The sequence below is a fragment of the Pipistrellus kuhlii genome, unplaced genomic scaffold, assembly GCF_014108245.1.
Source record: "Pipistrellus kuhlii isolate mPipKuh1 unplaced genomic scaffold, mPipKuh1.p scaffold_m20_p_44, whole genome shotgun sequence".
In the NCBI taxonomy this organism is placed as follows: Eukaryota; Metazoa; Chordata; class Mammalia; order Chiroptera; family Vespertilionidae; genus Pipistrellus; species Pipistrellus kuhlii.
Genome location: NW_023425545.1, coordinates 1,167,588 through 1,183,367, shown reverse-complemented (window position 1 = coordinate 1,183,367; position 15,780 = coordinate 1,167,588). Strand labels below are relative to the sequence as shown.

General features: G+C 58.5%; 1 protein-coding gene, 1 long non-coding RNA gene and 1 other non-coding gene across 4 annotated transcripts; all 3 read right to left on the bottom strand.

Annotated features, from left to right (window-relative positions):
* Positions 1 to 311: 311 nt before the first annotated feature.
* Positions 312 to 4,779, bottom strand: LOC118704587. Of its 2 annotated transcripts, none has more exons than XR_006739892.1 (6): positions 4,634 to 4,779; positions 3,848 to 3,939; positions 3,090 to 3,187; positions 1,519 to 1,577; positions 1,375 to 1,439; positions 312 to 418 (listed from the first exon to the last, which is right to left on the bottom strand). It is a non-coding gene; the product is annotated as an uncharacterized LOC118704587 (long non-coding RNA). The 2 variants fall into 2 exon arrangements; XR_006739891.1 differs by having other exon boundaries at positions 3,865 to 3,939; positions 4,634 to 4,777.
* LOC118704656 lies at positions 3,266 to 3,343 on the bottom strand. Its single transcript, XR_004983468.1, has one exon. It is a non-coding gene; the product is annotated as a small nucleolar RNA R38 (small nucleolar RNA).
* Positions 4,780 to 12,062: 7,283 nt separating the features above from the next.
* On the bottom strand, positions 12,063 to 15,450 carry PRCD (photoreceptor disc component). Its single transcript, XM_045572171.1, has 4 exons — positions 15,320 to 15,450; positions 14,961 to 15,029; positions 13,104 to 13,180; positions 12,063 to 12,244 (listed from the first exon to the last, which is right to left on the bottom strand). The coding sequence occupies exons 1-3, from the start codon at positions 15,391 to 15,393 to the stop codon at positions 13,162 to 13,164; spliced, it is 162 nt and encodes a 53-aa protein (XP_045428127.1). The 5' UTR covers positions 15,394 to 15,450; the 3' UTR covers positions 12,063 to 12,244; positions 13,104 to 13,161.
* Positions 15,451 to 15,780: the final 330 nt, after the last annotated feature.

The window sequence follows — 15,780 nt, the reverse complement described above, 5'->3', positions numbered from 1 at the left end:
TTCCGAATGTTCTTGGTTATTCCCCAATTTCACTAATTGCCCAAGATGTTCTGGAATAAACTCATTTTCTCTCAAATTATTAGGCTATTTTCAAAAATATACTTTTTTATTGATTTCAGAGAGGGAGAGATAGAAACATCAATGATGACAATCATTGATTGGCTGCCCCCCTGCACACCCCATACTGGGGATTGAGCACACAACCTGGGGCATGCACCCTTGACCAGAATCGAACCTGGGACCCATTGGTCTGCAAGCCAATGCTCTATCCACTGTGCCAAACCAGCTAGGGCTGTTTGGCTATTTTTGAAGATGAAGTCCACAGAGCTCTGACATGATTCTCCTTTGGGATCATTTACAGGCGTCACTATTAGCAACAGGGGCTGCGGGGATCCAGCCGGCACACCTGGGAGGTCACCTGTAAAACCAGAGAATCATTTGACACAACAGCCAATAGTGACTCAACCTGAGGCTAGCTTTGAAGAATCACCAGGTTAGGGAAAAGGCAACCAGAGGCACGCATTCGAACCCAGGACGCCCAGTGCGTGATGAGGCATGATGGGTACGATCAGATGGTCCCATGCGGCCGGTGAGGCCCCCTGGAGACAGGCAGCTTGTTCTCAGGTGTGTGTGTGGGGGTGGGGGGGAGTGTTGCAGTGTTTGGGGAGTAGCCAGTCAAGACCAGCCACGAGGCTCTGGGGACGTGCATTCACCTGCTCCAGACCCTAGTAACACGCCCTTTCAGTTGGTTGGGGCTGTTTTCAGGCTCACCAAGCCTCACCCCAAACAGCTTCCGTGGTGACTGAACAAACAAGTGGCCTCGAATAGAGGCCACACACGCCCCACTTTCAAGTGGTGCCCCTCGGGCCTGGCACTAAGCATGTCCAGAGCCACTGGCACCTTCTTGCCCACATGCCAGTCATGCCTTTCAGGTGCAACCGGAGCCAATCTTAGAGACTCTGGGGTGAAGCACCCGAAACCAAACAGCAGGGCCGGCCCCAGGATCCCCCTGCGCAGCTGCAGACACTTGACTTCCCGTCTGCTTTCCTGAGAGATGTGACAATCCCTCTTTCATCTCAGTGAGGGCCTAAGCCAGCGCTGGCCACTGCCCAGCCCTGCCGTCTCTCGGCAGCCCGTCCCTCAGAGACATTAACCCAGGGGCCACGCCATTGGTCTTCAGGGTACCCAGCTTCCCTTGGGTCCATGCAATGTGATTCCCTATAAAACCTGCACCTTTAAGAGCGCAGGGCCAAGCCACCGCAAGCCTCAGAACAGACTGTTCTCCCTCAGTCAGAGGTTCAGACAGGGATAACGAACCATCACAGGCTGGGGCTGCTTAGAGACAAGCAGGTGAGACGGAAACAGAAAACTTACAGCGGGAGGAACCGTCTCACTTGCTTCGGGCACAGCGTTCAGTTCTGTGCCTCACCCTGCGGCATCTGACGGAGAAGACAAGCCTGTGTCAGTCCTTCCAGCCCCTCACAGAACCCCACGCCCGGCAGGCCCAGGGCTACTTACTGCCGCTCAGAGGCTTCTCCTGGAGGGTCTGTTTCGGTCCGAAACCAAGCTGGACTGGCCTGGCAGAGAGAAATTGCAAAGAAAACTGGCTCAAGAATATGCAGGTACCTCTCTGACCACTCACTTTCAAACCAGGCACAAATTATCTATAAGGAACTTGGGAAACTGAGTCTCAGACAACCACATTCCACACTGAAAGGCCTTTTGGCCTTCAGACAGGGATAACACATCATCATGGACTCGGCTCCCACCACAGCACATGCAAACTAGTGTTTTCTTACCGAACTGCTGTACTCCCCTGGTGAGCACTCTCATCCAACCACACCTACTATGTTAGAGGGTACTTTCCCTCAAGGGCAAACACTGACCCTATCTAGTGTCCAGACCTGACACACTGACAGTTCATAACCTTTATTTTTTGATAACCCTCCCCTGAGGACCTTCTTCCATTGATTTTTAGGGTGGAAAGGAGGAGGGGAGGAGAGAAACATCGATGTGAGAGGAGTGACAGGTTGAGTGGTTGCCTCCTGCATGCACCTTGGGCTGCAGATCGAGCCTACAACCAAGGTCCGTGCCCTTGACTAGGAGTCAAGCCCGAGACCATTTGGTCTGAGGGCCAACGCTCTATCCAATGAGCCAGACCGGCCAGGGCAGTTCCTACCCTTTGAAAGGCAGGGTCTCCCTCAGCCCTGCTGTCTTACAGACATGGGGTGTGTGTGTGTGTGTAGCCTAGTCTTTCACATGTCAGTCAAGTGCAGATCACTCCTTCCGGCAGCACAAACAGTGCCTGAGGCCAAGAATTAATGAAAAGCCGTTTTTCACTCATCTCTGTGCAGAGCAGGCAAGTGGCTTTGTTTTTTAAGACAGGATTACGATCCGCCTGTGAGCTGGTTAAAAATAGCCAGTCCTATAATCTTGCTGTAATAAAAGTCCCAGCTAAAAGCAGATCCGATCACCTATCCCTCCGTGCCTGCTCCCACACCGCCACACCTGATTCTTGGGCCCACGCATCCATGGCTGGAGGGGGCGGAGGGGTGTCCAGGAATGTGTCCAGTGTAACATCGTAAGTGATTTTGACGCACAGACAGGTCTGAGAAACACCTGACCCTGTTACAAAAGAGTGAATAAGGCTCTGTGCGGCTATCTGGCACCTGGCCAGCTAGAGCTCAAATCACTCCCGTTGGTCCGATACAGGGTTACAATCTCAGCTCTACTGACCTTCTGGGAGGACAGTTCTTTTGTGCGGGAGCTGTCCTGTGCTTTGTAAACCACTGAGCAGCCCCCACCAGATCCCAGCCACACCGCCTGGCCCCACCTGAGAACCACGGGTCTAATCGAATCCTCACAACAGCTGTAACAAATGCTGTGTGTGAGACAGCTTGGTGAGGAGCCTAGCACAGGGCTCCTTACTACCCTGTTTCCCCGAAAATAAGACAGTGTCTTATATTAATTTTTGCTCCCAAAGATGTGCTAGGTCTTATTTTCGGAGAAACACGGTACTTACTCCCCTTAGCCCAGCAGTAACAATCCGGAAAGACCCCACATCTCGGTGAAAGAGCTAAAAATCTCACCATTTATAGAAGTTTCCATCACGAAGATCCTTACACTCAACATCTGAAAATGATGGTTTTCACGTGACTTTTCTCAGCCCACAGTCCACATCTTGAACCTGAAGGAGAAATGCAGGTAACATATTTCTCATCCCACTAGACACAATGGTGTTTGTTCTCAAGACGCATTCACACAGCTGAGCCTCAGCAAGTCGGAACTCTTCACCAAGGAAGGCCTCTCCGACAGGTATAACGTTAAACCATCCTCAGCTCAGGCTGTAGCCAACCCTTCTAAACCCCCGATAGCAGCCCACTCCTACCCAAGGCTCCCTTTCACCCCCTACACCGGTGGTCTGCAAACTGCGACTCACGAGCCACATCCGACTCTTTGGCCCCTTGAGTGTGGCTCTTCCACAAAATACCACGGCCTGGGCGAGTCTATTTTGAGTAAATGGTGTTAGGATAAGTTTGAAAAATTTGGCTTCAAAGGAAATTTCAATCGTTGTACTCTGAACATTTGGCTAGTGACTGAGTTTGCCGACCACACAATGCCTACGCAATGGCTCCAAACAGCGACACCTAGCGGCCTCCCAACCACACTGGCACAGGCCCCTCACTTCCGGATTCTAGATTTAGACCAACATGAGTCACAGAACGGACCTGTTCTGAAGTAAAACTTCGGGATAAAGTACGAGGCGGCGTAGTGACCCTGCATGTGCCAGGCCTTCACACCGGCCCGGCTTCCTCACTGCTGGGACCCACCCCGACCCCGCCTGCACCCGGCCATCCTCCTCACTTCGGGGCTCCATTCGTTCCTCTCGGGCTTCAACCTGCAAGTCCGCTTCCGTCTCTGCAGATGCTCCAGGCAGGCCTGCGGGGAAGGAAAAGGGTGACCGTGTGAGGAACTGTGAGAAGGCGGCTTTCCAAAACCTCCAGGCCCGCTCATTGCCAAACGCAGAATTCTGCAGAAACCGACGGGGGCGGCTCTCAGGGCTCTCCGGGGGCCGTCAGGGTTTCGGGCGTTCACACTCGCGACCTGGATTAACTCCTGCCACGGCCGGCCGGCCCCTCGGGGGGGCCCGGGACCCCGCGGGCCCTGAAGCTCAGCCCACAGGCGGCTGCGCGGAGGGCCCTTCCCGCCGAAGGCGGACTCCAGCCCTCCCTCCAACCGCGAACCCGCGCGCCGTTTGGAAAGCGTTTCCCCTTCCAGTATCTTAGCTAATCCTCCCAACCACCCTGTAAGGAGGAGGAGAGGTTTGGCGTCACCATTCCCTTTTCTTACTTATTTTAAAGTTAACTTTAGGGAGGAGGGGAGAAGGATAGAGAGAAACATCAATGATGAGAGAGAGAACCACTGATTGGCCCCCACTGTGGGGGATCGAGCCTGCAGCCCCGGCAGGTGCCCTCGGCTGGACCTGAACCTGGGACCCCTCAGTCCGCAGGCCGACGCTCCATCCTCTGAGCCAAACCAGCCAGGGCTGGCGTCACCATTTCGCCTGTGAAAAAGGGAGGCCAAGTGTGCTAGCGCCCACAGAAGACCCGAGTCCCCGCTCCCGCAGTCTTACCATCGCCAAAGGCCTGAGGCCCGAGGCTGCTCGCCCACCCGGGCCCGCACGGAAGCAGCCATGACCGCCAGCCACGCGGCCGACCTCGAGGAGGAGGGCGGGGCCGCGCCTGCGCGCAAGTCTTCTCGGCAGTCTCGCTGGAGTTATCGCGATGTTGAGAAAGGGCTCATGGGAAACGTAGTCTAAAACCACGGCCGCTGCGGGTGGCCGCGTTTTGGGCGCGACCGTGGAGCCAGGGGTAAGATGGTGGCCACCACCAGGGGCAGCAGAGGGCCCGGGGGTGGGAGGATTGATCTATGTATGAAGTTACCGCCGAGTGGAAAAGAAGCTAGACGGTCGCTTTGGCTACTGTGGCTGGAGGGCTGGGGGGCGGTGGTGGACGCAGAAAGTTGGAGGGGGCCTCACGAGGGGAACCCGTGAGGAAACTGAGGCACGGCTGGATCTCATCTAAATCCTCCTGTGGATTTCGGCCGGGGCGGGGAGGGGTCACCTGGGGTGGTTGGTTCCCACGCCCCGCTCAGCTGCTTTTAAAGTTGGTGCGAGCGCGGTGAGGCCCGGGCGGCAGGGGGCGCCCGAGAGCCAGGGGCCGGGCTGCTCTGAATTCCCCTGAAGCCAGGCGCTATGGGTCCCCGCTGCCAATATCGAGAAGGAAAGATAATCACATTTTGAAAAAGAAGGGAGAATAATGTAACACCCACCGGTACTTCTGAATGTTTGCCCTGGCCTCGTTTTTGAAGCAGACAATAGGGCAACAAAACAACTGGAGCCAGGGCCAGAATCCACGCGGATCTGGGAATCAGGTTAAATGTGCAAGACCAGGGAGCCCTTTCTGCATTGCTCTCTCCCCTCCTCCGCCGCTCTTCGGCTCTGCCCGGAGGTATTTCGTCTGGATTATTCTGTGCACCGTAATGCCTGCTAATGCGTTGGAGCGGTAATATGTCCCAGGTGCTTGTTTTCAAGTTTCCGCATCTGTTTACATTTGACTCCCTTAATTTGATTACCAGGCCTGTGAGCAGGAGAAGTCTTTTTTTTTTTTAATTACCATTTTTTCCCTTTTTTAATGTCCTCACAGTGCCTACTTGCTATTCAGTTGCCTTTGCTCCCAGTAAGAACTGAACAAATAATCATTAACTCAGCAGTAACCTCTATCTTGTGAAATTGGTTGTTGCGTTTCTCTGCCTTACCCTTGAAGACATTATTTGTCTCATACTGGGAGGAAGAATGGGTTCTCTCTCCCTGCAAACTAAGCCCCTTTCATTTCAGACTTAAAGAGGAAACTCGGCCCCGCTCGCGTGGCTCAGTGATTGAGCCTCAGAATGAACCAAGATATCACAGTTCAATTCCCGGTCAGGGCACATACCTGGGTTGCAGGCTCAGTCCCCAGTAGGGGGCCAGCCGATCAATGATTCTCATCACTGATGTTTCTCCCTTCCTCTCTGAAATCAATAAAAATATTTATTTATTAAAAATAAAAAAAAATAAAAAATAAAAAAAGGCTGAAACCGGTTTGGCTCAGTGGATAGAGCATTGGCCTGCGGACTCAAGGGTCCCAGGTTTGATTCCGGTCAAGGGCACATCCCCAGTAGGGGGCGTGCAGGAGGCAGCTGATTGATGTTTCTCTCTCATTGATGTTTCTAACTCTCCCTCTCTGTAAAAACAAACAAACAAACAAACAAACAAATATGGTATCGGAAACCCACAGGAATAGAAAGCAGAGTCTTTGGCATACGTTCATTTCTTAACCTGGAGAGGGTCTTTCATTCTCTTAGTAAGAATATGAGGAGGGTAGGCACATCCCGAGCAGCTGGCTGCTTACATGGGGCGCTGGCACGGTAGGCACTGCTGGTTGGCACCGGCAGCTGTTCTTCCTCCATCTCACACATGGAGGAGACTCTTAGGATTGTGCCTGGGAAGCACCCAGCACGGGCCTGGCACTGGGACTCGGGCAAGAAACAGGACTCTTGTGGTTTGAACTTGCTTCTTTTTTTTTTTTTTTTTTTTTTTTTTTTTTAAATATATTTTATTGATTTTTTACAGAGAGGAAGCGAGAGGGATAGAGAGCTAGAAATGTCGATGAGAGAGAAACATCGACCAGCTGCCTCCTGCACACCCCCCACTGGGGATGTGCCCGCAACCAAGGTGCATGCCCTTGACCGGGATTGAACCCGGGACCTTTCAGTCCGCAGACCAATGCTCTACCACTGAGCTAAACCGGCTTCGGCTGAACGTGCTTCTTTTTTAATATAGTTTTTTGATTGATTTCAGAGAGGAAGGGAGAGGGAGAAAAAGATAAAAACATCAATGATGAGAGAGAATCATCATTCGGCTGCCTCCTGAAAGCTCCATACTGGGGATTGAGCCCAAAATCTGGGCATTTGCCCTTAACCGGAATCGAACCTGGGACCCTTCAGTCTACAGGCCAATGATCTATCCACTGAGCCAAACCAGCTAGGGCTGAACATAATTCTTTAAATATTCACTCTTTTATGATTGTTTCCAAATCTGACTTTTCCACTAGACAAGGATCAGGTCTTCATTCTTGTGTTGCTTCTTTTTAACTCATCTTTATTACATACCATTGCATCTATTTACAGTGTACAGTTCAATAATCCAATAAACATATGCACCCACATAACCTCAACCCCAGTCACCATCTAGGACATGTCATCACTCTAGAGAGCACCTTCATACCATTTTTGCTGCCAGTCTCCGTTTCCAGGCAACCACTGGTCTGCTTCCTGTCACTATGAATTAGTTTGGCCTGTTCTAGAATTTCATACAAATGGATTCGTACAGCGGGTATTCTTTTATGTCTGGCTTCTCTCAATTATCCACGTTGTGGCTTGCGTCAGGAGTTCATTTCCTTTCCATTGCTGACTGTTATCCCATTATATGAACATACCACTGTTCTTATCTGCTCCCTTGTATCTGGGTGGCTTCCAGCTTCCAGCTTGCAGCGATTATTAAGAAAGCTGCTGAGAACGTTTTTTTGCATCAGCCCTTTTGTGAACACGAGTCTTCATTCCTCATGGATAACTTCACAGGAAACTGCTGAGGGCTTTGTTTCCCAAGCAGATATGACAGTTGTCCACACCCTCGCCAACACCTATGTGGCCAGTCTTTCATTTTAACCACTTTGGTGGTTGAAATTAGTAGGATCTCAAGATTTGGATTTGCATTTCTCTGATGACCTATCATGTCAAACATCTTTCTGTGTGGATTGGCCATATGAATACTTTTTGTGTGACGTGTCTATTAAGACCCTCCCCCTTTTGATGGGCTGTCTTACTCATGTTAAATTGTAACATTTCTCTCTCTATTTTGGATCCAGGTCCTTCCTCAGCTATCTGCTTGGCAGGTATTTCCTCACAGTCTTTCCGAGAATTTTGACCGAGTCCAGTGAGTCCATTTTTCCTCTTTGGTCAGTGCTTCCTGTGGTCTGCGCAGGGGCCTTCCCTTTCCCCGGTGAATCGCCTTCGTGGCACCTGTGTGCCCGTCCTGGGGACGCCACGCTGCCCGAGCGCGGAGCTCGCCTCCTGTCCTCGGCGAGGCTGTCCGGCCTGGCTTCCCTCCCGGAGCCACGGGCCCCGTCGTCGGAGGCAGGCGCTGAGGGTCCGGGGTCACCTTCCCAGCTGCTGCCTGTGGGCGAAGGTGTGCTTACGTTGTGCCCAGTGTTCTGCTTGTCTGTGGAAGGCGCTGGAATCCCTCTTGTGCCCACAGTACTGGCACACGGGCGCTCCGAAATGCTCATGCGTAGGCGAGTCTTGGTGAGGTCTCCGGGTGCGACTCACTCTCCTCTGTGATTGGGTGGCTCTGAGGGCCCCAGAGGCCCCCCCTTCCCTTCATGTCACTTCCAGGTGTCTTCCCGAAGACGGTCATTAGTCCTAACGTCCCCAGCACAGCACACCGGCTCACACATGCTTATCAGAGGGGGCACCGAGGGCCAGAGAGGGCAGGGTCTGGGGCCAGCCAGCTGCGGGGCGGGCGGAGTTGGGCGTTCTGGGTGGGGATCTCATGCTGTGCTAACCGGAGGGCCCAGTGGAATAGATGAAATGTATATTTTTTAATGCTTATGTCAGCTGGCTCCTGCCTGTAGTATAAAGCGTGTGCGTGTGTGTGTGTGTGTTCACGTAGACAGGACTGACCATTCCTACCCAGGCTCATGGGTCTAGCGGCTAGACCCATCCCCTCAGCAGATCTTAAATGCTCTCCACCGCCCTCAGCAATACCCCACCAGGGGGCATGCGTGTCCCACAGAGAGGGCCTGCAGTCATGGGCACAGGGATCTCTCCAGCTCACGTCCTCGGGTCCCCCTTGCGTCCTTGGGTCCCTCTTGGTCCCCATGCTCTGCACCCTCCCCCCGCAGAACCCAAAACAAACCCTCCCTCCTCCAGCTCCCTCTCCCACCCCTGAGGGGGAGCAGGCGCCGCGGCTGAGCGGTGACCTCACTGTCCGTCATCCCGGCCGCCGCTTCCTCCCTGAGGAAGGGCCTGGAGCGGCAGCTCCCTCGCCCCCTCCCTGGCAGTCCTCATGGCCTGTCTGGTCGGCCCTGAGTGGCAGGGTCCCGGGGAGAGAGCCATGGGAGGGGCCGGGCAAACACCTGCAAAGGCGGCACAGGGCGGGGCCACCGCGCATCCCTGCGCCCGGCCACAGGTCACACCGGCTCTGGACTCAGGGCCTGTGCCCCACGGCTCACAAGCTCTGGCATCAGGTGCTGGTGCAAGTCCTGCTTCCCCCTGGCTGGGGTGACCTGGAGCAGACTCTGCCCTTACGGGAGGGGCGGAGACCGTGATTCCTGCCTCACCAACAAGACGAGGCTCCGATACAGCCCTGGGCACCGTGCCCAGCTCACCAGCCACCATGCCCAGCTCACCAGCGTTTGAGACACGTGAGCCATTATTACTCACGTTAGTGCATCATTACTGCTGCATTAACGTGGGCCCAGTGCCAGCCGCCGGCCATTCCCCTCTGAGGCCCCCAAAGCAGCGTGACTTTCCTCCAGCGGAGGCCCTGGAGCCTGCGGCCAGCGGGCACCCTGCCCCCATGCCAGCCAGCGGCCGCAGGAAGGCCGTGCCCACCTCATCTCGGGCCAGCGCCTCTCTACGTACCCTCCTCCGGGACCACACTGCCCGCTTCCACACAGCACACGTTCGGGATGGGCAGTGCTCCCGAGGTGGCATCTGCACGCTGGGTGACAGGACAGCGGTGCTGTGCCCGCCCGCCCCCTCCTCAGCCCCCGGGCGTCTTCCAGGGGAGACCGCAGCGCCCTGAGTCCCCCTCCCGGCCTCGGGCTCTGCTTCTAGAGTGCATCTCATTCGGCAGCCAGGAGCAGCCCGCCCTGCCACCGGGCTCCGCCGGCAGGGATTGGCATCGGAGAGGACAGAGAGGTGAGCGTCCAGATGGAGGACGGAAAGCGACAGGACAGCCACCTCCTGTCTCCGCAGATTGAGACTCGTGGCTGGAAGCAGAGCCAACGGCGGGAGGTGTCCAGCCAGGACCCCACGGGAGGTGGGCACAGGCTGCTGGGCTCCAGAGGCTCCCGGTTTCTCACCTCCAGCCTTCCTAGGCCCCCAGCCAGCAGTGCTCCCTCTGCTGTCCTCTCATTTATGTCATCCCCCCCCCAGAACCCTCCCTTCCCCCCAGATACTGTGTGTGCAGAGACAGGGCAGGAGTGAGGGCAGGGGATGAGGACTGGCTGTTGGGAGCCAGGATTGTTCAGTAACGGACGGCCACAAACAAGCACCCAGCTCACGCGTGGAACGCAGCGTGCCACACACTTCACTCTGGAACCCGCACAGCCGCTCCTGAGCCGGACCGGGGTGGCCCACCGCGCTCAGCGGCTCCCCTGCCCTCCGTCCCTCCCTCCGGGGATAGTGACGGTGTCTCCCAGGCCTGGACTTTCCAAGCAGCGGCTCTTCCAGGAAGTGGGGGGAGGAGCCGTCAGCCTGGGGGACATGGTGTCCGGCGGGTCCGTGGGCTTCACCCCAGCCTCTGGGACGGAGACAGTGGGCCAGGAAAGGGCGATCGGGCCGGCACCTTGTGCAGAGGGTCCGAGGCCCAGGGCAGCCGTTTTCGGGGCGGACTGTGCAGGCAGCCCGGGCTGGGGGGCCCAGGAATCGGGGGGAGCGTGGGCTGGGTGTGGGGAAAGGCGTAAACAACCTGCTCCCCCACAGCAGCCTGCGCCCCGGGGGACAGCCCTCCCTCCCGGCCCACATGGCCTCCCCACCACCCCGTCCCCACTCCGCGGCCAGAGCCCCCACGGCCCCAGCCCCTTCCTCCTGGTCCCTCCCTCCCTCCGGAGTGGGTCCCTGGAGGAGCCACGGCTCCTGAGCCGCCCTGAGTGCTGCGAAGGGGTGTCCCTGGCTGGGAGCCAGCCCGGCACAGCCCGCTGACCTTGTCGGCCAATTCCTCAGTCCCAGGGAAGGAGACAGGCAACTCGGAAACAGCAGGGAGCGAGGCGAGGACGAAGTGACAGGGACGTGGCACGTGGACTAGAGGGAGGATGTGAAAACGGCCAGGAGCCCAGACTGTCTGGGAACAGTGCCCTCTGGCCCTCAGCCTGACAGCCTGTCACAGGGCCCTGCCTCCGGAGGAAGACAGGCAGACAGGCACCCACACGGTGGCTGGAACCTGCGGCCCCTGTCAGGTGGGCAGCGGGGCCCTGACGTGGTCCCAGCACAGAGCACCTGCCGGGGTGACTCCTCCCCAGCCTCCACCTGCCCTACTTTGGGGGCTCCACCAGGCGTGCCAGCCCCCTGCAGGCCAGCACCCCCTCCCCGGGGCTTCACATGGTCCCCTCCGGCTCCCCCTTCCCTTCCTCCCCTTCAGAGGCGGGGTGCTGCTGTCCAGAGCGCCCCTCCATCTCCCCTCTGCTTCCTGGGTGGGCCCAGCAGCTGGATGGGGGGAGAGGCGTGCAGGGGCAGTGGGGGGATTGGCGGGGGGGGGGGCTGTGGAAGATGGACGGCTCTGGGCTCTGCAGCTGGTGGGGAGCAGCTGCCTTTAGGGTCTGCGCCGGGATCCAGGGGGAGCAGGAGCGGAAATCCGCTTTTATCTCTGCTCGGATCAGCAGGACTTGGAGGAGAGAAATGGCAGAGCAGCGGGGGGCCCTGGCAGCTCCAGGAGCTGAACAGTCAGCCGGCCACAAAAACAAGTGTCATGCTTTCCCCTCCCCACACGCTACTGCCCATTTGGAACACGCACACACGTGAACACACTCAAAAAACACGGGCCAGGCCAGGGCGGCTGCCGGCTAGCTGCAGGCACGCAGGTCACGAAGCCAACTGGCCGTCTCACTGATCACTTCAGCGGCACAGCCGGTGGCAGGTGAGTGCTGGGGACCAGGAGAGGCCAATGCCACCGGGAGTGAGAGCCACCGCTCAGCCCTGGACCACGGCTAAGGGTTACCATGGAGCTCCTGAGCCAGGGAGGCGGCCAGGCTGGGACACCCCCCGCCCCCCGCAGCTGTGAACTCCCAGCGCTTCCGGAGGTTCGTGCAGCCTCCATGGGGGCCCCCGGGCCCCCCACTTACCAGCGAGGTGATGTGGGCAAATCAGCTAGCCTCTCTGTGTCCTCATTTCTCCGATGCGGGGATACAGGACAGGCCTCCGGGTTCTCGCACGGAGTAGAGCAGAGAATAAATGGGAAGCCCTTGCTTGGTAAAGTCTCCCACTCCCCAGTTCCTGCCCCTGCTGGGCTGCGGGGTTAACCCCGTGGGCCCTCTGAGTCCCTCCCTCGGCCTGCCTCCGAGGTGAGGTGCCCAGGAGCTCAGAGGGAGTCCGTCCTAGAGCAGTGAGCATCTCTCTGCCCCTCCTGCCTGCTCCAGCCAGCCCGGCCTCTGGGCCCGCACAGCCAGGGCCTGGGGAGCGGTGAGGATGGGGTCCAGGCGCAGAGGGAGGGCCTACCTTCTCAGTTGCTGCCTTTTCTCATTCTTCCCCTCCCCACCTGCAGCTGCTTCCCCCACAGCATCCTCCCGGGGGAGGGGCACACGGGACCTGAGCTGCAGACGCCCAACCAGATCGCCCTTCCTCCCGCGCCCAGGCGGAGCAGCCCTCCGCCGAGAGGCCGCAGCACGGCCACTGCTCCTCCCCAATCCTGGAAAACACTGCCAAGACCCACGTGATGGCCTGGCTGGCGTGGCTCAGTGGTTCAGCGTCAACCTATGAGCCAGGAGGTCACAGTTCGATCCCCAGTCAGGCACAAGCCTGGGTTGCAAGCTCCATCCCCTATGGGGGGCGAGGAGACCACTGATCTGTGACTCTCTCTCATCATTGATGTTTCTGTCTATCCCTCTCCCTTACTCTCTGAAATTGATAAAAATAATAATAATGAAATAAAATAAATGATGCATGTGGTGCTCTTACAGCTAACACTTGGCCCCTGGCAGCGAACATACAGACTCATGGTCAGGCCTGCACATCCTTCCTTCCTAGTCCCCAGCCCCGCCCTCTGCCCTCTGCCTTTCAGGGCCTACCTGCTGGGCCAGCTGATCCCACTCGCTGGGGCTGAGCTGCACCTGAGGAGGTGAGGCCTCACTCCACAGGCTTCTCCCTGAACAGAGGACAGCTTGGGAGTTGGGGTGCAGGGGTGAGGCTCCTTCCCAGGTTTCCAGCCTTCCGCTTCCTCACACCCCATGCCTAGTGACTCACCCCACCATCTTTTTGACTCTTTAATCGGTGTTGGGAAGAGAATACAGTTGACGCGGCAGCACAAGAGCTGCCGTGGTCCCAGCCCACACCCTGACCAGCCCACAGCCCGCCGCTGGCGCCGTCCATCCCCGCACAGCCCGGCTCAGAGCCGGGAGCCTGTCCTTGCCGGGGGTGGCTGAGCAGGGCTCTGGGCAGGGCAGCGGGGCCACGGGCTGAACGTTAACTCCTGTAGCAGGTTCTACGGGCGCCTGCTCTGCCCGGAGAGGAAGGCTGTCCGCCTGGAGAGGTCTTTCACTCAGCGTGGCCTTTGGAGACTGAGTGGGCTGAGAGGGAAAGATGCTCCCCCACCGGAGGACAAAGCTGCCTGAACCATGCCTGGGCCCCGGGCGGCTGGAGGGGGAGGTTCTAGGGTTTGGGGGGGGGGGGGGCAGCACAGCTGCCAGTTACCCAGCACAGACTCTGCGCCTGGCTCCGAGATGCGTATTTCACCGGAATTCCCCCACTGAACCCCCCACAGCTTGGGGCTGTGCTAACAGAGGAAGAGTGTTGAGACGCCAGGCGGTTACTGGTGGGTGACAATAGGGTGGCAGGCGAGTGGGCATCACATCCAGACTCAACCTCGGTCGCCTGACTCCGGTGGCCAGCGGCCTATCAGGATGCTCTCCTCCCTCTCACCCTCTGAAGTACAGGAGGAGCCCCTCACGCTGCTCACGTCATCCTGTTGGCCAGAGCCTCCTAGGCCCCCGAGGGACCATCCTCAGAGACAGATCTGGAGGGACTCCCGGCAAGGTCTGCTCTGTGCCTCTGCTCCTGGGGCGCAGTTTTCAGATGAGATGGCAGTGGCTCCTGACACTGGAACCTGGGGAATCGGACCCGAAGACCAGGCCTCTGGGCTCCCACTACCTCTAAGGGGCGCTCGGCAGGCAGGTTCCTCAGCCCCAAAGGGACCTGGCACAGGCATGCTGCTGTCACAGCCGCCTGAGCCCTGAGAGGCACCTTCCCGGGGCCCCGGGCCTTGGCCCCAGGAGGAGGGGGCCCGGCTGTGCCAGGGCAACTCCTGCTTCTGCAGGAAGAACGAACTCTGCAGACGTCTCCGCACTAGAATGTTCTTCATAAACATTGGCTGGTTTTCCTGTGTTTTGTTGGGCCTGGGAGCCCCTCTCAGCACAGGACGCCGTCACCCAGGGAAGGACAAGCCCAAAGTTCCCCAACTTCACCCCCTGGAAAGGCCACATGACTTCTGCCCCGGGCGGAGTTCACTTTGTGGCCACCGGAGACAGCGCCCTGCCGGCGGGGCTGCCCAGCCAATGACACGCAGAGCTGGTGATGTCATGCGCCTCCTGCGCCTCCTATTGGTGGCTGGCCCGCCAATCCTGCCGCGGAGCCGCCGGCGCTGGGCGGGGCCGGGAGGGCGGGCAGGGAGGGCTGCGGGCAGAGCGGCCTCAGCCCTCCCTCGGGTCCCCCTGAGCATCCTACCGGGGACGAAGGGATGGGGCCACCTGCACCCCCGGGCCAGCAGAGCAGAGCCGCTCTGGCCCAGGACAGGCTGGAGAACACAGGCGTGGAGCCTGCCCACCAGGCACCGGGGGCAGGGGCCAGCTCACAGTGCACCCCTGTACCTCCCCGGGGACAGGGTCTGGGGACAGACAGCACCCTCCTCCGCCCCAGACTCTCTGCCTTACCTGCCGCGGGACCGGGTGTCTGCTTCCAGGCTGCTGCCCAGGGCTGCCCCGTCCACTTCGCCCGGCTCTCTGCGGGAGGAGAGGGCAGGCGGCAAGAGCTGTGGGCCAGAGCCAGACCCCTCTCCCGCTCCTCCGCGGGGCCTGGCCACCGGGGCTGTGGGACTGGCCGGAGGTGGTGGCAGCCAATGTCTCTGAAGAGCTCAAGTCCCCTACTCTGATGGGGAGCCTCCTGAGAAGTCCCTGCAAACCCCTGGAGCGCCCCCCCCCACTCCCTGCAGAGGTCCGGGCAGCCCTGCCCCCCTCCAGCTCCGCCACACAATTTCTCCCCACCCCAGCCCATGGCCCAGTCGGTTTCTCACGGTTGGACCCGGTTGGCAAAGCGTCGGCGCCAGAGCATAGCCAAGGTGCTGAGCAGGAGGAGGGTGGTGCACATGGCTCGGCTGCCCCATCCCCTCGGGGCTGAGTCTGCCAAGGAGGCCAAGATGGCCCCTGCCGGCTCCCAGGCCCCCGCCGTGCATCCTATGTTCCTGCTGTGATGGATTAGGAGGCTCAAGCTGATTACTGGGGTCAGCAGGCCTGACCTTGTGCAGATGATTACCCTCCCTGGGCCCCGCTGCCCCCCCCACCGTCCCCTCCCACCCCCCCCACCCCACCCCACCCCCCCGTGCCAGGGAAATAGGCCTTGGTCTGTTCTGGCTCTAGACGGACTAGACGTGGCCTGGCCCTCCAGGCGGAGGTAGTGCAGACCAACGCACTAAAGCCATGGTGGGCAAACTGCGGCTCGCAAACCACATGCGGCTCTTTGGCCCCTTGAGTGTGG

What these genes read in the sequence shown, in the direction of transcription:
- PRCD (XM_045572171.1), bottom strand. Translation starts at nt 15,393, where the DNA reads ATGTGCACCACCCTCCTCCTGCTCAGCACCTTGGCTATGCTCTGGCGC. An exon ending in TTTGCCAACCGGGTCCAACC is followed by an intron (nt 15,030 to 15,319) that starts GTGAGAAACCGA and finishes CTCCTCCCGCAG; the next exon opens with AGAGCCGGGCGAAGTGGACG.